Genomic DNA, 26,434 nt, shown 5'->3' on the forward strand with positions numbered 1-26,434 from the left:
AATGCAGTGAACTGAAACTGCTTTTAACATCCCCTAGCACACTTGTGACAGATACTTCTAGAATGTCAAGAGATGTTGACCTCTGCTGGCCCTGCAGAACTGGCATATTCCCATAAATGTCACATGCAATATCTGAGACTCCTGGAGTTATTCTGCCCTTTCTTTCCTTCAGCCATGGAGGGCAAACCAGATATACTACATTCTATTATGTAAGTGATAAAAAGACTATACAGTACACTCTGTATATGCACAAGAGTAAGACACAGAGTCTCATTTGCTAATGATGATAATAATAAATGTAATGTTATAATAATAGCCTGAAAATTCAGTCTTATTTCAGAATAACAAAAATTATCTGGGATAGGTTTTGCATAAAAATGCAGTCAATAATGAGTAGGCTAGCCCTCTATATAAGGCGTTTTTCATTTTGGTTCTCAGAGTGGTGCACTCAAAAATCTTGCTGAATGTCATCTTATGTGCGAACACATCTATGTAGATAAAGAAAGAAAATGCAAGCACAAAATAGATTAAGGAGAGTTTGTATGGAAAGCCTCTATATGGAAATTGTTTAGGCATGTATTATAACTTTTACTACTATGTACCATGGATTAAGCTAATTACTACATAATCCACATTCATCAGCACAAATAGAAACAACAAAACAAAACACAAATTCAATCTGATGTCAATTCTGCACAAGATTAGTTTTACGCCTTCATAAAATCATTAACCAACATGTAATCATTTGTGATTATCATAAGTTATAGACACTACCATGCATAGAACTGAGAAAACATCAAAAAGACAAAGATGGAAAAGAAACTGGAGTGGAATCTATACTCTCTGAATATGTAAAAAGATTCAGGAATTCAAGTTAGATACCTAAACTTGACATCAGAGGTTTGTGGGTTGCTGGATGTGATACTATCTCATGTTCGGGGTATCTTTGTGTCTCAGTCCTAACAAATAATAGCAATGCAGTGAAACTGCAGGCACGGAGCGGATGACATTTTAACATCATCTCTCCATCTGACATTTCCACCGGATTGCTATCTCTACTGTGTGTAACATGCTTTGTAAAGAACATCTTCCTGGTTTCTGTCATCCGCGACTGAAAGGTGTGTCTCGCCTCTTGATTGCTCTGTAAACTTTTCACCGTAGTTCATTAGTGCATTATTTTGCCCAGCAACTGTGGGAATTCCAGACGATCCTGTCAGACGTCTGCCCTGTTTACGCTCTAAATCCAGCCCATTAGTCTTTACGATGCAACAGCCTACTCTGCTCTGTCTGTGTCACCAAACTAACAAGCTCCAATTGAAGGGCAAAATGAAAGCAAACAGAGAACTGAGGTAGGTAGACAGAAAGTCGTCTAACTTGGGCTGCATAGAAGTCAAAAAGTTTATATCCTGACATCCTCAACTAGAAAAGCAGAGGATATCAAAGACACTCTTGTGGCAGTTTGAACCGGTGCCAGGCCATTGTCAAAGCTCAGTGAAAAGAGGAGGCACTTCTCTGCGTTTCCCTCTGGAGTGCCAATGAGCATGCTCATTTTTTATTGGCACTAAAATATTCTGGAACATGTACATGCTCGCTTTTAGACTGACACTGCTGATGAATAATTCAATGCCACACACCACTCACACTGAAGCTCCACTGAAGCACCAATCAGCAGTGGTTGGAGAAGACCGACAAGGGCGATTAAAACGGACGAGATGACACTTCACTCTGACAAACTACTATTTAATGTGTCCCTTGTGATTCACAATCACACTGTCAGTACAGACACCTATTGGGCAGCGTGCTTGTTATAGTAACTCCCCCTGACGTTTGTTCATTCAACAATGAAGTTGAGCATGTGCTGTCTTCGATGTCTTGTAACAACCTTATGATTAAGGGCTTAAAGCATATGGTTTACACAGCTGGATTTAATAAGCAGATAATGAATGGCTGAATATATCTTGTATGTTTTTACACATTCACAAAGTTCGATGGAATTTAAATTCATATTACAAATCACAATAGATGTGGGATGGATTTGCATCTTCAGACCTGCTGCTGAACATCAAAAGAAGTGAAAAACGAAGAAAAAAAATCTGTGAAGTATTCATTTAAAAAAGATATGACAAGAAAATGTGTTACCATGACTGTGTGATCTGCACATCTTGTTTCACTCATTGCTGCTCATACAGAGTACAGCATACTTAACAGATTTACTATATAACTGTATAAAGCAATGAGCTGGCAAGTACCTTTCCAAGCTGAAGACAATCCACTGTGTAATATGCATTTAATTATGGTGGTAAATCCAGGAAACATATGCTGTATGACACTCACCGCACAGGTTTGGAAGTTTGAGATCTGAACTTGCTGAACTCTCCTGGAGCTGTCCACTCTGAGCCATGCTACATGACAACAGACAACAGAGACTGTAACTCATCTCTAGCCACACACACAGGACACACAATATTAAGGGTTGTGCTATTCAGAATTGAACTGAGAATGCATTTTGAATTCCAATCAAATTCCTGAATTTGAAGTTAAATTGAGGTAGAAAATAGGAAGCAGACTTGCAATTTGAATTTGAATATGCGGAAGCAGAATAAAATGAATTGAAATTGAAAGTAATGTCATGGCAAACTTTAAATGTCAGCTTGACAAATCCTTGTGTGAAAGTTTGAAAAGTTTAAATCCTTGAAGTAGACAGACAGACAGACAGACAGACAGACAGACAGATAGACAGATAGATAGATAGATAGATAGATAGATAGATAGATAGATAGATAGATAGATAGATAGATAGATAGATAGATAGATAGAATCACAGATTGACAGACAGGCAGAACACTATATAGTGGAGATCAATCTATAAATACTTGATTTTTTTCTGAAATATTGTAAATCTTCATCACTCAATGAAGGAATATCAGCTGTAGGTATACCACTGTTCTACTAACATATATTCCAAGGCATTTCAACAAAAACCTTTATTTTGTGGAAAACACAAAATTACAGAACAATAACCACTGTAGCACAAAAGAAGATTATAACTAAAATTTTGGCGGGTTACAGCTGTCAGAAATTAGTAGGAAGTGTACAGGCCCCTGCTACACTGATGTGAGCTTGGTCCTCTCTTCCCTCACTCTCTTCCATAGTTTGGTGACTGTAGTGGGCTTCTTAGCCATAACTTTGTTGCCAAGGATTTTCCAGATATTTTCCTCTGGGCCGTCCATTTACCTATTTTGCAGTGTGAAAAATGAAAATTGCAGGCTGATTGGGAGATGCTTGCAGGGAAGGAACTGCATGTTGTTGAAGGAGGTTCTGATAAACAATTGCATTCACGCTGCCATGTATCTGTATGAGACGACCAATTCCTGCTGCAGAAAACATCCCCCAACATGACACTTCCTCCTACACCTTTCACTGACTTCTTCACGCACTCGGGCTTCAGTCTTTCCCCAGTCTGACGCCAAACAAAATGTTTCCCATCAGACCCTAATAAATCAAACATGCTCTCATTACTCAAGTGAACATTGGACCAGTTATCCTCTGTCCACACAACATGCTATTCAGCAAAGGTGAGCTTAGCCTTTTGATTCTCTCTGCTGATGAGAGATTTTGTCACTGCAGCGTTCACTCTTAGTCCGACTTCTCTTTAACATGCAGAGACATATCCATACCCTGTTCAGCACTGAACTGGCAAGCAATTCCAGCTGCAGTGTTGAACCGATTCCCCATTGAGAGTCTCCGCATTATCCTCTCCTCTCGTGAATTTGTCTTATGTGGACGACCAGCCTTTTTGGGGGACTTGAATGAATTAGTGTCATTGTAAAGCTGCAATATTCAAGAAATCACAGAAATGGCCCACTCTCTCAACCAACCTTTTGGCTTCATCTAGACAACCTCCTGTCACAGGGTTTCATTCAATTTTTTTTTCAAGCGGCCCGCCATCTTGCAATCTCAGTGAAACTGGGAGGAATGCTGCCAGTTAAATACGGTTTGTCAGAAAATTAAGGAAATTAGCACGAGGTTCCAGATTAACACCAATAACTTGTGGGTATCTGCACTCTCAGAAATAAAGGTACAAAAGCTGTCACTGGGGCGGTACATTTTCAAAAGGTACATGTTTGTACCTAAAGGGTCCATTTTGGTACCTCAAGGTACATATTAGTACTTAAAGTGTACATATTTGAACCTAATAGGTACAAAAGTGTACCTTTTGAAAAGGTACCGCCCCAGTGACAGCTTTTGTACCTTTATTTCTGAGAGTGTGTAAGTGTTCTCTAATTTTGTGTTATTTTTCAAATATCTCATTTAAGATTTTATACTGTTCTTCAGAACACAATGTATGAAATATGCTTTAAAAAACTGCCCTTCTCCTCCTTATAGGACTTGAAATTTAGGAAATTGTAGGTTGTTCTGCAATTTTGATCTCCACTGTATAGACAGACAAATAGATAAGAAGTGCGGCCAGGTTTATTTAAGGCTCATATATCATAGTACACACCTGTCCCACGTACACCAGGAGCCGGGCATTGAGCGGACTCTCATCTGAGCTCAGCCACAGTTCAGAATTATCATCCGATGCTATGGCAAACTGGAAATCCCCTGAAATAAATAATTTATCATTTACAGAGATGTACTGCATAACTTTATGACCTAACCTGCAGGTTCAGAATTCTAAGCTTGCTTTGATAAGATGTTGTTTTGTCAGTCACAGGTATCTCACAGCAGTCTATAACCCAGTAGTGCTACCCAATGGCTTTATTCTGCTTGTCAGTATTTCTCTAGTATATACCTCAAACTGACAATCGTTTTTCCTTCTCTTATTATCTTGTGAGCTTGTGCGCCAGTCAAAAGCCTGACTCAGCGACCCTAGTTATTTGCTAATGAAAACAATCTCATAACTTTTCCCCACAAACACGAGCATGCCTGCATGCATCAAGGCTCATATAGTAGTCCTCACAGCAGCTTTTCTTATCAGGTTAGGCAGAGTGTGCAGAATTTGCTGACTGTGGGGGATCTATTGAAATAACGTTTCTGTGTGCCTTTAGATGTCAGCTTGGGCAATGTTCAGGTCTCTTACACCTCACTCAAACTTGCTTTGAGGAACATTTTGAACATAAAGAAACCGATGTGTATGTATTGTATGTGTGTGAAGGTACAGCACAAAAGTTTGAAAACCTGGAATTGTGCACGAACCACTTCTAATGTGATCCTATTAATAACCTTTATTAACACACAACATATTTTTATTGCATTAAAAAATAACTGATAGGTAGAGGAAAACTCTCTATAGCATTCAGTAATGCTTGTGTTCATGAAGCATGGAACAGAAATGGTGTTTATAGTAGGTTAGAAGAAAATATGCTGTAAAATATGGACAGATGACAAAACACTTTAAATAAATGTACACAGTATATTTGGAGAAAACAAAACACTGCAGTCCAATACAAAAAACAATCAGCTGTGAAACAGGCTGGAGGCAAAATAAAGATTTGGATCTGCTATACTCTCTAAAGACCTGAATGTCTTGAGATCCCCGAGGGATTGTATCATAAAATGCTACAGCTGAATATCAAACCATCTGTTTATGATCCTAAACTTATAACAAGCTGAATCATGTAGCATGACATTGATGCAAAAATGAGAAAATCAACCACATGGTGCTTTGATGGAAGAAACTCTGTTTTAGAATGACAGTTTTATATTCAATCCATCTATTTTAAAGGATGTTCTTGCTATCTCAAGCCAATAGTCAATTTTGTTTCCTATTTTTTCACAATATAGGACTGGTTTAGTTACTGAGCCTGGACATGAATGTACAGTAATAGCATAAAATATTGTCCATTTTATTAGGCACTAGAAATTAAATGAGCATGTGTTTGATTGTAATTATAACGAGAGCAAATCCATGATGTTTCAAAATTTTGTAAATAACTTTGTACTATATTTTTGTGCAAAAGTAAACCCTGATGAAATCCCTGTAATGTAACAAAAACATTGATGAAATACACTAACCATCTTTGTAAGGATGAATAAATCCAAAGACTCTAAGGCCATAATTCTTCCATTTTGGAGCAACTGCAATTTTCTTCACCGTGGTCCTGGTCTGTAGGGAAGAATTAAATATAAAAGCATTTGTAGGCATATTCACTCTTAAACCCAAGGCACTAACACTGACTGATTCACAGAATCACACCTCAAAATGGCTTCTAAGAAGAATAAACAGACAGCTCCAAAATACTGTTTTAGTGATAATGCAAAGGTGAAAAGAACAGATATTAGTTCTGTCTGCAACACATCCTACCCCTCACAAATATTAGGCCAACATCTGGGATTTGTTAATGAAAATACTGAAAATGAGATACTGTCCAGAGTATCCAGAATACATTTCATAAGTCAAACAAGCAGGTTAATCTTAACTGTTCTATCAAACTCTTTCTTCCAGTGTCTGGTCTTACATGTGGGTAGAGAGGAAAATGAAGATTCTTCCTGAGCTGGGAGATAGATGAGCCACACCAGTCTTCAAACACATGCAGATTGGCCTGACCTTTATACTGACAGAGAACAAAAAGAGAGAGAATCAGCCTTTTCTGCACGTGTTAAAACCAGAATTAATGTGAAAGGAATGGTCCAGAGATTTTAAAATGAAATATAAAATAAACTGTGTTATGAACTACAATATACACTACAATGTAAAGAAATGGTTGTGATTTTAACAGTAAAAGCGCTACAGCAAAAACCTGTTTATTGGTTAACAGTAAGTCTCCATATATGGGGAAATAACTGTAATAGATCTAACCTTAATGTAAAATAGGGGGTTTTGGAAGTGAAAAAGAAAAAGTCATTGTATTATTTACAGTGAAAAAAACCTAAGTTGACATTCCCAGAATTTCCTGCATGACACTTCACATTTTCATGTTTCTTAGTTTTTTCTGGTAACACTTTATTTTAAGGAATAGTTCTCACTATTAACTATTAGCTTATTACCATGCATATTGGCTGCTTATGAATATTTATAAAGCACATACTGCCTTATTCCACATGACCATATTTTAGATCCCTTTATCTTACATAATACCTAAACCTAGTATCTACCTTACTAACTATTATTAAGAGTTTATTGAGGGAAAACTCTTAGTTAACAGTGAAAATGTGTTCCTAATCTAAAGTTTTACCATTTTTCTTTTTCTTATCAATTTTGTAGGGTTAGGGTCACATCTAATGTTACATAATGTTGCTGAATTACATCTAATCCATCTAATGTTGCTAAATTAATGTTTATTGCATTAATTTAGTATTGTGTGTTACCATGATGGTGTTTAGTATTTGTTTGAATGACACTGTGCACCTTCTATAGTATCAGCTTGTGGAAGAGCTGCTTATGATGAGCTTTGATTTACTTTCTCATCACCACCTGATTTTTGTGGTTATCAGTGTATTACAATGGTACAAAACATATATTAGTACTTCAGTAGGTTGGTATAATAACAATATAGCAGTTAATGAAATATGTATTTTTCTTTACTGCAAATTTAACTTAAATCTGTAAAATCTAAAATGCTGCTACCATATTTTTTACGGTAAAGTTCTGATAACCACAGCTGCCGATATTTTACTGTAAATGTCACAGATATATATATATATTTTTTTACAGTGTATTAATAACAATATTTAATTTATTGTCTATCCATTACAAAGTGTTGATCCATTATTTAAACCAATGCAATTCCTCAACTTTTTCTTTTTTGCATTTCTCTTCTGCTCTAGCTCATTTCCTTATCTAGGTTTGAATAAACCTGGGCTGTGTTTTTCAAAAGCATCATGAGCTAAGTTGATCATAGAGGTGGCAATGGTTCTACGATCAACTTCGGCTTATTATGCTTTTGGGAAATGCAGCCCTGGTAGTGTATACTACAAATACTTATTTGGTCAAGGAAGATTATCTTTACATTGCCCATTTGCTGTAAATGTATACTATATTTTTTGTAAATGTTGAACTATGGTGTGTACTACATGGACAAAATAATGACGACCAGGAAAAAAAACAAAACAAACAAAAAAAAAACACTGTGGTCACAATATTCATTGATGCAATTGAAAAAGGGTTTTCTATCATGCAATTCAAAGTTTAATGCTACGATAAAACCATAAGCCCATAAATGGGATATCTATTAATATAGCACAGGTGGCTGACTTAACACTTGATTCAGAGGTGAGAACAGGGCCCCAAGCCTTCACACAGACCCAGATTGTGCACAGGACAGCCCAACAACAAACATATCTGAAATTGGATCTGTGAATATGCCGCTACCCCAAAGGCAGGAGAGCGATAAGTTGGTTAAGAGCAAACTGTAAATGAACCATAAATATTTCAATTTAATGTCAGTACAAGCATTCATAAAGTAACAGTTCAGGTTTTAACCAAAAGGATGAGGTTTGGCTGGTTATAATGGTCCAGTTGGTCACCTACTGTCAAATGCCATATGGGGGCACAACACTGAGAGAATGGGACTGAGAATGCTTATGGATACCTTTCTCCAGTTATTAGCGACCTCTTTGATTTTAATAGGAATAGATGTGCATGAGTTTGTTTTAATTAGCTCTCATTCTGACGGCACCCATTAACTGCAGAGGATCCACGGGTGAGCAAGTGATGTAATGCTAATTTTTTCCAAATCTGTTCTGATGAAGAAACAAACTCATCTTTGATGGCTTGAGTAAATTTTAAACAAATTTTTATTTTTGAGTGAACTTTTCGTTGCAATGTAAACTATGTAGTGACCTTATATCAATAATGTATTTTTCTCCGAAGAAGGAGGGAAAGTATAATTATCATGTTTTGGACCGATAAGCTGGATACACAACGCTCACAGAGTTTTCAGAATGATTAAATGTCTATTGGATACGCAGCAATGCTTTCAGAAAACACAAATTGTCACAAATAGGAAAATTGGGCAATGCATTTCCAGCTACTCCATTCTCACGATTTAATGAAGAATTTATGAGTTGGTGTAGCAGAAGTGGGATTTAGCAGGAAATGCGTAAGCCTGTGCAAATCTTCATATACCAAATTCTCTACCACCCTTTATCTTTCTGTAATGCTCCTGGTGGTGGCAGTGACAGAGACAGGCATTACTCATCATGCAGGTGAGCTAGATTGCTCTCGCCCCTTCTGTCAGTTGTTTAGGTTTCTCGCTGCACAGCCACGTTTAAATTTAGCCTCTATAATTGCAGCTGGTGTGGATGGTGGGACTGGCATCCCACCCACTCAGAGTGGGTGGACAGGACGCCACAGAATCTAGGGGACGGTTACAGCCGTCACGGGCACACTGGGCTGTGCCACTCCACATTCGCACATGGTAAGAGTTCAGTCGAGGGAGAAGAGAGAGTATAATGCGGTCACAGGTGGTATGGTGGATTTAGCTCTGGGCATTATCAAGTGTACTATTTAAATTTTCACATGCTCCAAATAGATGAATAAGTGTCACCCTGGTTTGTTTTGCGCAAGGGGAAACAAGGAGAATGTGACAGCATCTACAGTATATTAAAATGTGCCGTGTAATACAAATGCACTATAAATAATGAAAAAATGGGATTTGCTACCATAATCCTTTAGAGGTATGATAAAAATATCTAAATAGTCCCATTGTGTATCAGTAATAGACTTGTCTGTACTTGTTAGAATAAGGTGTGCTATAAATACCTGTGAATCTTGTGTTATCAGTCAAAATTAATAGCATTCATCTTCCCTTATCTCTGAATTTTAAGTAACTCTAAAATACATTCTGCGGTGCATGATAAGAGCATCTTATGCTGCAGCATATGGAGTGTGGATGAATGGCCTGAGATCTTTTGTCAGAGTCATCTTGCTGCGCTTCCAGCCAAAGCCCTGATGATAGATTTCCCAGCCTGGTTATTCCTACTGGCCATATAATGACATTCAATAACACAGAGAGGGAAGCACATAAATCATCGGATAAAAACAGAGGTTATCTCTGCACTGGGGTATTTTTTTTCCTTTGTTGTGAATCATCCTGGATAAGTATCTGACAAACAATCGACATATTTCCAATGAGACAGGAGAATGGGACACCACAAGGACTCCTATGTGACGTCTGTGTGCCGTTTGCTATTTCTGGCATTTGGTGCTCCCTAAATCACATGCCTCTTAAGAGCTTCCGTGCTCCCGTTGCTTCCTGGAGGGTTCGCCTGCACCTGACACTTCAGCGTCGAACGAGGAGCTCATCTGTCACAGGGCCCAGAGGAAGAGAGCCTCGGGGGCAGCGTGTGGTCAGGGACCCTCTTTGATCATTGTCTTTTCATTATCACACAGTGTCGTGTCTCCTAGCCTGCTACGGCAACGAGGTGGGAAGAGGAGATAAGGATTGTTGGCTTATCGATCGGTGATACTACAGTGGAGTCAGGTTCAGTGTTTTCACAGTATTTAGAAAAGAGCTTCACAGCAGCTGGCTACAATATTGAAACTCCTTGAACAGCATATAAAAATGTTGCTTAAAGGGACAGTTCACCCAAAAATGAAAATTCATTAATTACTCACCCTCATGTTGTTCCAAACTCGCAAGACCTTCATTTGTCTTCAGAACAGAAGCAACACAAACAACACAACTACCTCATTCAAGGGCCAGGAAGGTAGTAAGGACATTGTTAAAATAGTCCATGTGGCATCAGTGGTTCAACTGTAATTTTAAGAAGCTACAAGAACAATTTTTGTGCGCAAAGAAAACAAAAATAACAACTTTATTTAAAGGGGTCATTGGATGCCCATTTTCCACAAGTTGATATGATTCTTTAGGGTCTTAATGAAAAGTCTATAACACACTTAAAATGTCTCAATGGTAGCGTAAAACAACATCCTTTTTACCTTGCCAAAAATAGCTCTTTTCAGAGCAAGCCGTTTTCTTGCATGCCACTTTAAATGCAAATGAGCTCTGGTCACCCCACCCCTCTCTTCCGAGCCGCTCTCTGAGAGATGGTAAACTTTAGCCACATTCATCTATAAACTTGCTAACTAGCACGTTATTAGGAAAGGTGATTTGCAAAGATTCATAAAAAAAAACCTTATACTCACTTCTTCTGTAGGTGAGGCTGGATCAGGAACGATTCGAATGATTCTTCAGTGGCTCAGATGTCGGGAGTAAATGTTCATTATTACATCCAACAACAAAACACCTCAATCACTTGGGAGTCATTCTTGTCTACATCTGCTCTGGCGTCGAAACAATGGCGAACCAATGACAGCTCACTCAGAGTGGGTGTAAGGTAAGACACCAGTCCAGTCTGTGCTGAAAGTCCAGTCTGTGCACAAAAAGTATTCTCGTAGCTTCATAAAATTAAGGCTGAACCACTGATGTCACATGGACTATTTTAACAATGCCCTTACTACCTTTCTTGAACTTGAATGAGTCAGCTGCGTTGCTGTCTATGGAGGGTCAGAAAGCTCTCAGATTTCATTAAAAATATATTAATTTGTGTTCTGAAGATTAAGATGAGTATTTTCAAAACTTTTAATAAGTAACAATTTGATGTAGGGCTATGAAAACTAACACAGGTGAACTTAGAAATTATGAAAAAATGCATCCAGGTGCGGATGATTTATTTGCAACAATGGTGAAGTCTTTACTTTTTTACCTCCTGTTCATCTCTTGCACGAGCAGGGGATCGCTCCCTTGAGGACCACACAAGAGAGTTGCTAGATCTGGTGCCCTTCACCCACTTCCCGGTCTTTTCTATACTAGTCTCAATGAGTGGTCAAAGGCATGTCTGCCCATGGAAGGTCCTTGAGGTAGTGTGACTCATTCACTGCCTCCCTCACTGATGAGGACAACACCAGCCCCACTCCAGAGCCAGAACCCAGCCAGTCTTCAGACATGCACCTACAGAGCACAAGTCAGTGCCTGCCATGAAAAAAAAAAAAAAAATGCCAAAGTGATTGCCAGAGGCTACGTTCATCCCAGAGCCAGAGTCCAGCGTGAAGTCTGTCCAGGTGTGTGAGCAAGCATCAGGGTTCATGATCTAGGGTAGTGTTTCTCAACGGGGGCGGTATCGCCCCCCAGGGGGCGTTTAGAGAGCATCGGGGGGCGCTGGAAGCAATATTTTTGAAAGGGGGGCGCTGAGCTGTTCTTGGGGGGCGTTTGGTTACGGTGAGTTTACACCAAAGATGTATGAGCTGAACCTTGCAAAAGAAAATGGTCTGCCACATCCTAACGCCGTCTCTACACTGGATGCATCAAAGCGCACTTTCTGTATTTGTCAACTTGTCTGTTGCGCAACAAGCGCGTTTAGTGCGTCATAAAATAGAAATAGAACGCGGCATCCGTTTACTGTAGCGCTTGCGCTCAGTTACTGAACGACTGATTAAAACGGGATCCATGTGCTTTGACGCAACGTCTCGCGCCGTTCGCGCCCGGTGTAGTAGTGTTAATACTACCGCTTCTAGACTAGACGTTGTATCATTTCCATAGCAACGACTCTTTACTTATGCCACAGCCATATCACCCTGCAGCCCAAGACCGGTTGCCCATGGAAGCTAAGCAGGGCTGAGCCTGGTCAGTACCTGGATGGGAGACCTCCTGGGAAAACTAGGTTGCTGTTGGAAGAGGTGTTAGTGAGGCCAGCAGGGGGTGCTCACCCTGCAGTCTGTGTGGGTCCTAACGCCCCAGTATAGTGACGGGGACACTATACTGTAAAAAAGCACCGTCTTTCGGATGAGACGTTAAACCGAGGTCCTGACTCTCTGTGGTCATTAAAAATCCCATGACACTCATCGTAGAGTAGGGTGTAACCCCGGTGTCCTGGCCAAATTCCTCCACTGGCCCTTGTCAATCATGGCTTCCCAATAATCCCCATCCACTTGATTGGCTCTACGACACTCTCTGCTCTCCACCTGTAGCTGGTGTGTGGTGAGCGCACTGGCGCCGTTGTCCTGTGGCTGCCGTCGCATCATCCAAGTGGATGCTGCACACTGGTGGTGGTTGAGGAGAGACCCCCCCACATGATTGTAAAGCGCTTTGGGTGTATTGCAATACACAATAAAGCGCTATATAAATGCCTCATTCATTCATTCATACTTCAGTGTTCGCTCGGCTTTCTGTAGCGCAGCTGATGAACTTCCCGTGAAACCAATATGCATTTAGACATAATAAAGCATTTAGACACAATAAAGCATGAGATGCTTTTTCTTGTTTAGAAAAAAAATAATATAAATGCTTTTTGTTTGCTGATTGACAAATTTCTAGTTTATTCTCTAGTTTAGAGTTTATTCAACGCACAAAATATAGCCTAATTTATATTCACAAGCCTTTTTTTTCTCCTTGGGAAACTTATGATAATATTTCAAGTCCAGTCAAATCAAATGTGTCATGAATGTCATTTGCCATTCAATGTTATATATGGGTTAAAATGCATGCTTTTAAGATATATATTATAAATAAAATATAGCCTATACCACCATTCAAAAAAGGTCAGTAATGGTTTTGAAACAAATCCTTTCTGCAGTAAGTTTGCATTTATTTGATAGAAAATACAGTAAAAACAGCAAATCTACAATTTGAAAGAACTGCTTTTTATTTGAATATATTTTAAAATGTGTTTTCCTCTCATGCTAAAGCTCTATTACTCCAGCTTTCAGTGTCACTTGATCCTTCAGAAATCATGCTGATTGTTGCTCAAGAAATTTTTATTCTTTTTATTATTATAGCTGGCATACCACAACTACAAAAAAAAGCTAGATTTGCAATTGAATTGATAATAACAAAAATATAAATTTAATTATTTAAGACAGATATAAATCAGGACTGCACTAAAATAATAACTATTTTGAAAATGAGAAGCATATGTTTCCCATCTTTCTACAACCCCAATTCCAGAAAAATTTGGACGTTTTGTGAAATGCCATACTGTCAAGAAAATGTTATGTGCTCATTCTCTTTAACCTATATTTAATTGACTGAAGTACAAAGAAAAATATCCAGTGTTTTTACTGGCCAAATTTTATTTTGCAAATATGAACTAATTTTGATTTTGATGCTGCAACACACTCCAAAAGAGTTGGGACAGAGGCATGTTTAACACCGTGTCACATCATCTTTCCCTTTAATTATAATGTTTAATTGTTTGAGAATTGAGGATACTAATTCTTAAAAGTTTTGTGAGCAAAATTTTGCCCAATCTCACTAGATACAAGATTACAGATGCCCATCAGTCTGTGGTCATCGTTGTCTGATTCTTCTTTTCATGATGGGCCATACATGTTCAATAGAAGACAGATCTGCTGTTCCAGTCAGTCACATGCACATGTGTCTATGAAACCATGTTGTTGTAGCACACGCAGAATGAGACCTGGCATTGTCTTGGTCTAATAACCATGGACTTCCCATGAAAGATGTGATGGCACTATATATCTCTGTACAATCCCAGTAAATGCCTCCATGTCAATGGCACCTTAACACATAAGCCAGTCACCCATGCTGTTTGCACTGCTGCACCCCCATATCATGACAGACATGTGCTTTTGCATCTGTCACTGATGAAAATCTAGATGGTCCCTTTGGTCTTTGTGACTGAAAACTCAACATCCATTTTTCCCAAGAAACAAGTGGACTAATTTGAGCACAGCACACATTTCCACTGTGTTTTTGACTATCTGAGATGGGCTCTGGTCCTGAGAATCTGGTGTTATCACTGCATAAAATTGATAGCTTTCTCCTTGAGTAACAGAGATTCAAGTTGCATTTCTTGATGCAGCAGCAGACTGTGTTAAGTGACAGCAGTTTTCTGAAGTTCTCCTGAGCCCTTGTGGCTATATTTAACACTGCAGCATGATGTTTTCTCATGCAATGCCATCTGAGGGCTCAAAGGTCATGCAAATTCACACTGAGATTTCTCTGGATTCCCTGAATCTTTTAACAGTATGGTAGTTGGTGAAAGGCCTAAATTCTTTGTGATTTTGCATTGAGAAATGTGATTTTTGATTTGTTTGGCACAAAGCGATGAGCCATGACTGAGACTGAGATGATCCTTTTATACCCAAACATGATACCCTGGCCTAGTTCACCTGCTTACTTGTGAACTGTTTCAGAATAGTTTAATTTGGAAATTCTATAGCCTTTTCATTTTTATTTCGCCTCTGTCCCAACTTAATTGGAGTGTATTGCAGCCATCAAAATTGAAATTTGTTTATATTTATAAAATGCATTTATGTTGGTCAGCAAAAACATTGGAAATATTTTCTTTGTACTTCTGTCAATTAAATAAAAGTTAAAGAGAACTAACAAATCACAGGTTCTTGATTTTATTGCATTTTACAAAACATCCCAACTTTTCTGAAATTGGGGTTGTACTTTGAAGTATTTGTAAGTAAACTTTGAAATATTTTCACAGAATTTATGAAATATAGTAAAAGAGGGTTTATATTTCTTCCATTTGCAGGTGTAAATGTGGTTTACCCACCATGTCTACTATGTCAGAAAAAAAAAGGAAATTCAATATATTCTAAAAAAAAAAAAGAAAAAAAAGGGGGGAATTTTTTAAAACTAAGGGATAAATATTGTTATTTTTCACTGAAAGCTTATAGAAAACATCCATATTACAGCAGTAAAAGGGTGTTCAAGAGCTCCTGGAACAGAAGAACAAACTAAAATCTTGTATTTATTATTATTATTTTTTTTAAATGCCCCTGTGGATATATTCTAAACAGAATATTATTATTATTTTTTATCAAGTCTCTTTAAATTTGGGGCAAGATATATCAGATCTCAACATCATTGAAACTGTAGTAATGAAAATCACCAACATGCTTAAAAACTACACTTATTTTCAAATATTTCACTGTAAAAAAGTACTTCACTGTCTTATTTGATCAACTCAATGGATCCTTAAATTAACTTAAAGGGGTGGTTTACTGCGATTTCACTTTTTTCATTTTAAATAGTGTGTAATGTTGCTGTTGGTGCATGAACAGTATCTGCAAAGTTGAGGCGCTTAAAGTTCAACGTAAGCGGAGAATTTGGGGCAAGATATATCAGATCTCAACATCATTGAAACTGTAGTAATGAAAATCACCAACATGCTTAAAAACTACACTTATTTTCAAATATTTCACTGTAAAAAAGTACTTCACTGTCTTATTTGATCAACTCAATGGATCCTTAAATTAACTTAAAGGGGTGGTTTACTGCGATTTCACTTTTTTCATTTTAAATAGTGTGTAATGTTGCTGTTGGTGCATGAACAGTATCTGCAAAGTTGAGGCGCTTAAAGTTCAACGTAAGCGGAGATATCGTCTTTTAAAAATCAGGAAGTTTAATGCCTACAAAAACGACTCCTATGGGACTACAACGAGATACTTCCCGGGTTGCATACGTAAAAAACCTATCAAACCCCTCCCTCCGGAACATGCAAAAAAGGGGGCAAGGCCATGTTCTGCGGCTTTGTCGAAGAGGAAGAGTTATAGTGGAGAGTTGTAGTCATGCCGTCGAAACGGTGTTATTTTCACCCAGCTGTCAGGTCTTCTGTGTTCGGGCTTCCTACGGACGCCGTAGTTCGTCAACAATGGTTAAAATTTATGTTTGATTATGTTCCTGACAATTACAATCGTAATTCAGCTCTCTGTGCCGCGCATTTTACGGAAGACAGCTTCCAGAATCTACACGAGTTCAATGCCGGATTCACACAGAAACTATTACTAAAACATGGAGCAGTTCCAACTTTAAAACCAGAGGCAGCAGTTGTTGGGCCACAACCTGTAAGTAAGATTTCATAATTTTAAATGTATTTGCATGTATAATTTCAGACGTAATGTTTTAGTTTTATCAAGGTCGTAAACAAATGCCAACGCTGGCTTTAGTAGCCAGTTAGTTAAATCCTATTTCGTGTGTCTTTGACAAATGCGTACAAACATTTTGGACCCGAATTTGTAATTATGTACTAATTTTGTAAATGTATTTTCCATGTATACTTTATGACGTAATTTTTCGATTTGATCAAGAACGTAAACACAAGCCAACGCTGTTTGGTTATAGTAGCCAGTTAGTTCGATGCTATTTTGTGTGTATAAGACAAACAAACGTGTACAAACTTCAAAAATTGATATGTAATCACAACAGCAAACTTCCATTCAGAAACGTTTTGTAAGAGCCGTGCTTGCAGAAGTTCTGCTTGACTCTCTTCATTACCGCTTTCTGGGTCTGATTCTGGCTCAAACTGATACGGCAATATTGACACCATTATTTACATTTGACCGGAGCACATGCGACTGTCGCCCGTGAAGGTAATGGGCGTGAAGTTTCTGGACAATGTGCAGTACGCAGTTTAGCCAATCACAACACACCGGCCCAACTAACCAATCTGAGCCCATCGCCTGTTTCTCAGGGAGTGGTTTCAGAGAATCAGGAAGTCAACCGGTCGTTCAAATGACAGAGGAGAAAGCGGCTTACAATAAAGGTGAAATATATGAAAAATAAGGAGTTTTTTAACAAACGAAACACGAAGACATGTTATATTGCACCCCATAAACACAATCAAGCAAAGAAAAAAAGCAGTAAACAACCCCTTTAATTTCTTAAAAATCATAATGACCCCATACATTTGAATGGTACTGTAAAAATAACAGTTCTCATTATAAACAAAATAATAATCAACTGTAATGTTCAGTGAAGACAATTAGACTGTTTTATTTGATTTGGGGGGGCGTTGAGGGACCTGGATAATGGGTAGGGGGGCGCTGGCCCAAAAAAGGTTGAGAACCACTGATCTAGGGCATATTAGGAGTTTTCCCTGCCCATACTCCTGACACTGAGGCGTGTGAAAGAAGTTGGGTTTCAGCTAAATTATTTGAGATGGATGATATAAGGATTCCTGGTCTATTATCTCTGCTTATCCCATACTGTTCCAAGTTGTCTCAGTCACTGCTGGTTCAGTCCAGTTCCAAGGTGTCTTCCTTGTCACTGGTTCACTCCAGTTTCAAATCTCCTTCATCGTCTTGCACCAAGTCACCTTTGTTGTCCAGCAACAAGTCACCTTCATCGCTATTGGCTTTGCCCAGCTCTCAAGTCTAAATCATTGCAAATGGTCCTACCCAATCGCCCTCCTCCTCGGCCAAAGCCATCCTGTTTCTCGGCCTCGCTGCGCTGTCTCCCATCAGCTCCTTGGCTTATCCAATGGTTTAGTTTAGTTTAGTTTATTTATACAGGGACAATGCACAACAAAAGTGTTGTGCCAGAGTTAGCTCTAAAGCGAATTTTCATCTGCAGTCCCTGGGCAGGATGTTGTTACAAAATTACAAAATTCAGTCACAAACAATACAATACATACAACACATACAATATCACATCGTACTCCATTAAATTAAAAAGTCAAGCCATTGATCACATATTTGTTTTTCCTTAAGTCATACTTTAAGCGTAGTTTTAAAATACTAAATGTTGTACACACTCTAATGTAAACAGGTATTAAATTCCATCTTTCTGCTGCTCTGAAAAAGCTGATTGTCCAAAAACAGTTTTCTTAAATTTAGTTGAACAGTCACCTCTAACTGATGATCTAGTCTGCCTGATATTGTCCTTACAGAAAGTCACACATTGTTTAAGAGGTGGTGGGGCAAGATCATGAAATAGTTTGTACATCAAACACACATCAGCAAAAAAAAAAGAAAAAAAAAAAAAAAAAAATGTTAAGAATATTGCAATGATGACATCATGTGTCGTTGGCGCCAGGGAAACGTGGAGCTTCGGAACAAATGACTTTATTAACAATAACGGAACAATCTACTGACATTACATGACTGTACTATGACAATACAAGACCGAACGCTGAGACCAGGAAACACAGGGCTTAAGAACTCTGGGGAGACCAGATAATTAACTACACAGGGCTGGGGACTAATTAACACTAAACTAGGACAGGAACTCCAAATAAGGACACGAGAGGAGGGGAAACACAAGACGTAGAGACAAAGTCTGACAGATAATAACTCCTTGGCTTTTTAACTAAAATTTTCACAGCTCGTTTATAAATAGTATATAATGGTTTTAACGTAGTTATACTTGTATGAGACCAACTTGTAGCACAGTTAGATAAATGAGGGAGGATCACTATATGCATATAAGTTTAGCAGCATCCACAGGTAACTGGTGCCTAATATTCCTGAAGATCATCAAGCTTGCTCTAGTACTTTTAGAGACCTTTTTAATATGTTTTTTTTTTTTTTTTTAATTTAAGTCAGGAATCCATAATCATACCCAAATATTTAAAATGCTCAACAATATTTATTACCTCTCCTTTAACTAAAATATCTGGACAACGCTAATCAGCTTTCTTGATCGATAAATACATTCCCACAGTTTTATTCACATTAAGAGTAAGGCAAGAATGACATAGCCAAACTGAGACTTTGTTCAATACAGATCCTCTGTGTGGATCCACCTTGGGCTTCCCAGTCGTCAGCTCTACCTTGGTCTGTGGATCCCTCAGTTGCACCTTAAGCCTCCAAGCCGTTTCCCTTGGTTCCACCATGGTTTGTCATCCCCCAGGCTCCGCTGAGCTCCCTTGACACTCTGGCTCTGCCTTAGACTTACAAGTCTCTAGCTGTGCCTCAACCTTCCACCCCTCTGGCTCTGCAAGGCTCCTCCTTCCCTCTAGTTATAGCATTGTCCTTGGTCATACTGACTCGTTCCTGGTCTGCCAAGCCCACATCTCCACCTCAGTCATGCGTGCCTGTGGCTCCACCTTAGCCCTGCAGGCCTTACGTGTCACCCTGGTTCTACATATCCTCGACTCCATACGGCTGAGTTCTCATTTGTCACTATGGTTTCTGATTAGTACATACCTGTTCCCTGTTTCTTTGATTATCATTCCCTGAGTATGTAAGCCCTCAGTTAAAGGTCTTGCGTTAACATTGATGGTTTGTGGTGTTCTTTTCAGTAGTTTCAGTAAAGTCTAATGCATCTCATTTTCTTGTGGATTCATACACACACTACTGTGACAAATCCTTACTGAATTAAAGTACAAAAAAATTGACCCCAAAGTTTTTAACAGTAGTATATATTTAAATAGGCAAAACTATTGCAAGAAAACGTCACTTCATTATTTATCCAAAGCGACTTGCAAATGAGGAACAAATAAAACAAAATAAAATATATGTTATAATATGACCTTTTTAAATATTTAAAAGTCTTATTTCACAGGGCTGTTTGAATAATTACAAACCAGATAATTAATGTTTTCTAATGGAGTAAATACTGGAAAGACACCTGCTTTTAGTATGAAAGAGATTCAATTCTAAGTTTATTTTATTTATTTATTTTATTATTATTATCTTTATTTTTATTTTTTAGAAATTTTTTGAGAAGGCACTTGTGGCAGTCCTGGCTCACGTGGAAAGAAATAACACCTTCAAAGGTTCTAAGTAAGACAGATACAGTTGAACTAGACATCAGCAATCACCATGAACTGTCCCTGTATAGAAAGGAGCAGATTTGACATTTTGTGATTTCTGCAACATCATTTTAGATGACAACATTTATACTAATTAACAATAATTATATTAATTCACTTTCAAAAATACGAATTTAATCCATTTAAAATCCACTGGCTCAGTTTGAATGGCCATAAGGCTTCTGGTAGGTTCTATGTGAGCTTCTGGCTCAGACGATGCCATTGACTTCAGCTCTCACTGACAAAACCACTGAGAAATTAATTTAAATTACAAAAGTCACCTCAAATCCTCTGATGATTTAAGCTAGAAGTCAAATGCAAAAATAGTCGCCTCTTGGAGTAAAAAATCTCAGCAGCTTGGTAAGATCTGTTCCTACAATGAGAGGACTGTAATACTACTAATAGTCGGTTGTTAGCGTTAATGCCAGAGTGTTAATTCCTGATATTCAGGTGTTTGTGGGTGTCTAATTAGTTTATATCTGGAACAATATAGAAGGGCTAAGCAGAACCGGCTGGTTCATCATCAATACAGCGCCTGTTGTTCTCTCGTCTTTTCGGCCACCTGTTCATGTAATTTTAGCACGATTCCTGGAGGGATGCTGATCTATGGGAGGATGTGTCTCCCCAAGGAAATCACACTCAAAGAGAGAGAGTGAGAGATTCACAGCTAAATTGCACACTGTCAATGTGGGTTAAATAAAAGCAGTTTTAATATCGGAGAATAGTGAATGCAAACCACCGCACATTATCCTACACATTTCTTCTGTGTAGGAAAATAAAGTGTATGTATCTAACACTATAAAGGCATGTTTTACCTCTGGTTTCCATGGCAACCTGAGGAACTTCTGGGCAAGGAGTCTGCGCATCTCAGCATTGGCACGGCTCTCCTGTGCAGATTCATTGAGCTCTTCCCCCTGAAACAGCAGGAACAAGGAGTGCTCAGTGACCCTACATAAAGAGATGCCTCACAGACATTTTCATGCAACACTCAGCGCTGTGCTACGTACTATAATCATACCACCCCAAAATACAGATTATTCAATACAGATACTGAAGATATATTTGTCCTTTTATTTACTTAATAATTAACCAACCAAATGACGTTAAATTAGAATGAGGTCCAGTTGTGTTTAGTTTTATTTAAGTGTAACTGTTACACAATTGCTGCTGTTGTTAAACATTTAGATACTTCAAACAAACATAAATATATAGTTAATTTAAATTGAAACCTTATACACAAAATATTTACTCAATGCACATGTTCCCTTCACCAGCATACACTTTTCAGCACAAATAATTTTTATAGAGACTAAATTAGGTGTCATTGGAAAATGTCAGTTTGAAGAACAAATCACACACACACACACATATATACATATATATATATATATATATATATATATATATATATATATATAAATAATGTACCACTTTGCTTTTGTTTACTCTACATTTCTTATGAATCTTCACAGAAGGTTCAGCAGGATGTGTGCAGGTTTTTAGTTTTTACTTTCCTGTCGGCTGTATAATCCCACTCAGTCCTTCTAATCCTCCACATAGAACTGCGAATGAGTTCCCATCAAAACAATGACTGCAGCACATGAAGAACTACTCTAGACATTACACAAAATGTTTCCATCCAGCTGAGAGCCACTACAAATCACATTTAAAGTGACTGGAAGAGTTCCAGAATGCAATAACAACCACAAGCTTTCTTCAAAAGCACTGCCTGTGAATTAAACTGTGATATTAAGGGCTGAAAGCAGGAAAAGCACTTAAGCTCTTACTTCTGTCTGTGTCATGTTGAGTGGGTAGGGGTTAATGAATTGCACAACCTACATTGTAAGTTCATGGATGCCTACAAAAAGGTTTGATGAATTGTTAGAATGGGGATATTTGTACTACAGTACTGCTGAAAAGGCAAACTACATTCGCACACTTTGCATATTAGGGATGGGAATAATAAAAAAAAGAAAAGTATTCTGGTTCCATAATGTTTCCTTTGAAAATTCTTTTAGGAGTTGAAAGGAATAAATATTTAGCGGGAAAAAATGTTATTTCATGACGAGATAACTTTAATTATGAATACATTTTAAAAATGTATTGTGCAAATGTTTACACAGACTTTTTAACAACTTTATTAGGTGGCTTACTGTAAATGCAATCCAATGCAAATTGTTTCTATACTAAAGAACAATACTAATACAACAAAAATGTGGTAACAACTACAGTTGAAAAGTTTGGGATTGGTAAGTTTATGTTTTTCAAGAAATCTTTACTTGATAAAAAAAAAAATACAGTAAAACAGTAATACTGAGCCATTACTCCAGTCATCAATGTCACTTGATCCTTAAGAAATTATTCTAATCCCCTAAAAGGCATTTTTAATGATTTCATGCCTAAGTGAAGCGAAGGCAGTGTTTAATCAGACTATTACGTCATAAGCCCCTTTCACACAGTAATACCAGCAAATTGCCGTAAAATTACCAGAATGACTTTACAGGTAAATACAAAAATGCGCTCCTCACACAGGCAATGACATTCCGTCTTTTTACTGGTAAAGCACCATTCACACATTGGTTTCAAATTACCAGTAAATTCTGTCGACATCATTAACCAGAAATGACCTCTAAACGACTGCACCTCCCGGTGTTGTGTTAGTAAACACAGAAGGGTATACGCGTTCAGTGTTTTTGTTGTTTTCATTTTTGTGTCAAACGTTCACATTCATGCAGCTGCTTTTGGCCCAGAGACATCGTATCAGATGACTTCAAACCGAACTACACAGCACGGAGTAAATGCGTCATCTGCGTCAGAATGTTACTCGTACTTTGTCATACCGGTAATCTTCACACAGAGCAGATTACCGGTAATTTATTAATAATGTTACAACTTCTCATATCGGTAAATTGCCGGAACGAATTTACTGGTATTTTTGAAAAGGTCCAGTTCACACATAACGGTAATTTACCAGTAAAGGCTGTATGTGTGAAAGGGGTTAGGAAATGGCATATTTCACAACCTGTCGTTTTGGCAGATTGGCTCCAATAAACTGTTTTTAGACTACCAAGATAGTTTTGAGTTTTTAAACTTACAGGAAGTTTTTAAAGTACAGTGACCTCTTATATGTCAACAGGAATTATGATATCTCAGTTCATGACCTCTTTAAGCCTCACAGTTAGTTGGTATGTGAACTCCGAGTCATTCATTCGGGAATCAGCCTACACTAGTGGTGCTGTATGTTTTGTTCTGTAATTGGTCTGCACTGATCACACTGTCTGTTTGGTGCTATAGACATAACAGAGAATTGTAGTACAGTATTCAGTCTGCATCAGCTTCAAGACAAATTAAAGTCACTTTCAGCTAAAGAAAATAATGAAGACAAGCCTAAAAGCTCATCTATCCCAATTAAGCTACGTGCCCCTGTCATGCAGTCCAGAAGGAAGGCTTCATCCCGGCTAATGGCATCCAAGCGATCGGCCTCCCTGCTGTTCTGCAAGCCCGGTGCAACCCACTGCTGTCTAAGTGTTTGGTAGATCTGACCTCATCGTAAGACCGAGGGCAGATCTCATAAATAAACGAGCTCTGGATCTCCTCTCCGCTCTCTGACAAGACAGCAATGATAACCAGATGGCTCCCACCAACACCCTGGAAACAGATCCTAGGACTATCAGCAAGGTTAATGAATTCTCCTTATTTACATTAGCAAGGCAGAACGGGGCGAGAAGAGACAATGCTTATTTATTGTGAGCTGTGACAGACGATATAAGGGGGTGGGGGGATTACCGGCAATCATCATCATTATTTTGTTTGCTGGGGACTATACACATAGAGATGTTCATCCGCAAGAGACGATGGCTTTCAATTTGCGTTTTCCCTGCCATTAATCAGGGGACACAGACGCAGACGAATCGGAGTATGACAGTAGGAGCATGTTTTACTGACATTCAGTCACGATCGAATAGCTCCGCTACAAAAGAGTGCATATGAGGATAACAGGAGAGGAGGAGGATAGAGACTCAAAGGACAGAAACTGAAGAAAAAGGTGGACATATAATTGGGAAACTTTTTGAAAGCTCCTTTCTAATGTTCTGTGGGTAAACTTTGTCCTACTTGTCATTACAATTTCTGACAAACTGATGTTTTATTTATTTATTTATTTTTAAGTAGAGCAGACAAACTACAAGAGTAGAAAAACTAAAGAAAACACAAGATGGCAATGTCTGTAATGAGTGAACAAGACATAAATCAGTCACATTTGTAAAAAGTAGATACACTACCATTCAAAAATTTTACATCAAAAGATTTTTTTAATACTTTTATTTAGCAATGATACATTAAATTGATCAAAAACAAGAGTGAAGACAATGTTAGAAAGTTACAAATGTTTCTATTTAAATAAATGCTGTTTTTATCCACCAAATCTATTATAGAAAAAAAAAATCTATTATAGTTTCCACCAAAATATTAAGCAGCACTTAGAAATAAGAAAAAAGATAATTATAAGAAATGTTTCTTGAGCACCAAATCAGTATATAACAATGATTTCTGAAGGATCCTGTCACACTGAAGACAGGAGTAATGGATGCTGAAAATTCAGCTTTGCCATTGCAGGAATAATTTACATTTTAAAATACATGACTTATTTAAAATTGTGATAATATTTCACAATATTGCATATAATAAATGCAGTCTTGGTGAGCAAGAGACTCCAAACCTTTGAATGGTAGTTTATACTATGCAGTTGCCATGTGTATGTGCATCATTAAATAATAATAAAAACAAAATTATGCAATGTGACATGATTTTGATTTCAGCAATACATAGATGCAACAGTAATTCCAAACCCGAAAATTATGGGTAGTGCATATTCTCTCTGCTCCACTCCCAATGCCACATGCTTTGAACTCATCTTTTTTATATGACAGCTGAAAACAATTCAACCATCACATCTACATACTTCATTTAAAATTATTTCATAACTTTGTTTAAAAAAGCTGAATCTAAAATGGATCAAATAGTTTCACACCAAAATAAAAAATTCTACGACATGTTTGTTCAACCCTGTGAAAACCGTCCTAAAACTGTGACATATCCTGATTGTAAAGCAACATAGGGGTTTAGAAAAGCGGGTCTATAAATAAACAGGCACGGCTGCTTTGCCCGTAGTCATGGTGGTGTACAGGGAGTCTGTTCTGATCTCACCTTTTAATGTTATTCCATCTTTCATTTGAACTCTCCTGCAGCCTGGAGGCTTTCACCACAGTCTGCATGCCAATGCATTGATCTGTCCCCAGAGCACAGATCACTAAAGAGTGACTATAGGATGAGGAAGAAAAACTCACCCTACAGTGGTTTGCATCCTGACAGCTGATATCTGTCTGCTGTTAAATAACGTTTGTCACCAGTGATTACTTTCGCAAGAGCTCCATTTGGTGATGTAAATGACAGAGGAGCAATACGTTTGACATAAACAACAGACGTGATCTTTCTTCTTGTATTTTAAGTGTAATTTTAGTCAACCGCACAACTTTTTTTCACTCTGCTTAAAGTTTTATTTTTGCTGCTAACACATTTATGCATGCTATGTTCTCAGAACTGTTTTAACATGAAGACGACAACTTCCCAAGTCTTCCCAACACAAAAAAAATTCAAAAAGAGAGAACACATCTAAAGAACAAATGCACATGCAGTGTTCACCTATTTGTGCCTCCATACACACACACACAAAACACTGACCCTGATCACACAACTCAACCTGCCAGTCTTCAGATACTAGAGAAAAAGCAGACTCACTGTAGCGCTACTCTTTGAATGATCTGAGTACAGCTCTGCAAAATCTCACAGCAGGATAGCACTCTTTCAAAACTTACCTGAGAGACTTACAACTTACAAGCTCTTGTAGGATGTTTGATCTAAAAATACTAATATATTTTTAAAGAATGACTTGATGCCTGAATTTTCACAGGAAATGTGAACA

At 38.0% G+C, this 26,434-nt stretch overlaps 1 protein-coding gene across 7 annotated transcripts in view; it reads right to left on the reverse strand.

Annotated features, from left to right (window-relative positions):
* The window catches only part of b4galnt4b (beta-1,4-N-acetyl-galactosaminyl transferase 4b), a 99,456-nt gene that overhangs the window by 45,115 nt on the left and 27,907 nt on the right, over positions 1-26,434 (reverse strand). For all 7 annotated transcript variants that reach the window (XR_009272136.1, XM_058782654.1, XM_058782653.1 and 4 more), the window contains 5 exons: positions 21,270-21,368; positions 6,462-6,557; positions 6,019-6,109; positions 4,505-4,605; positions 2,335-2,402 (listed from right to left, as the gene is read on the reverse strand). Coding sequence is in view for 6 of the 7 variants with exons in the window: in XM_058782654.1 (XP_058638637.1) it covers positions 2,335-2,402; positions 4,505-4,605; positions 6,019-6,109; positions 6,462-6,557; positions 21,270-21,368 (455 nt within the window). In the remaining variant the exon portion in view is untranslated. The remainder of the gene's footprint in view (positions 1-2,334; positions 2,403-4,504; positions 4,606-6,018; positions 6,110-6,461; positions 6,558-21,269; positions 21,369-26,434) is intronic.

The sequence above is a fragment of the Onychostoma macrolepis genome, chromosome 07 (genome assembly GCF_012432095.1).
Source record: "Onychostoma macrolepis isolate SWU-2019 chromosome 07, ASM1243209v1, whole genome shotgun sequence".
NCBI lineage: Eukaryota > Metazoa > Chordata > Actinopteri > Cypriniformes > Cyprinidae > Onychostoma > Onychostoma macrolepis.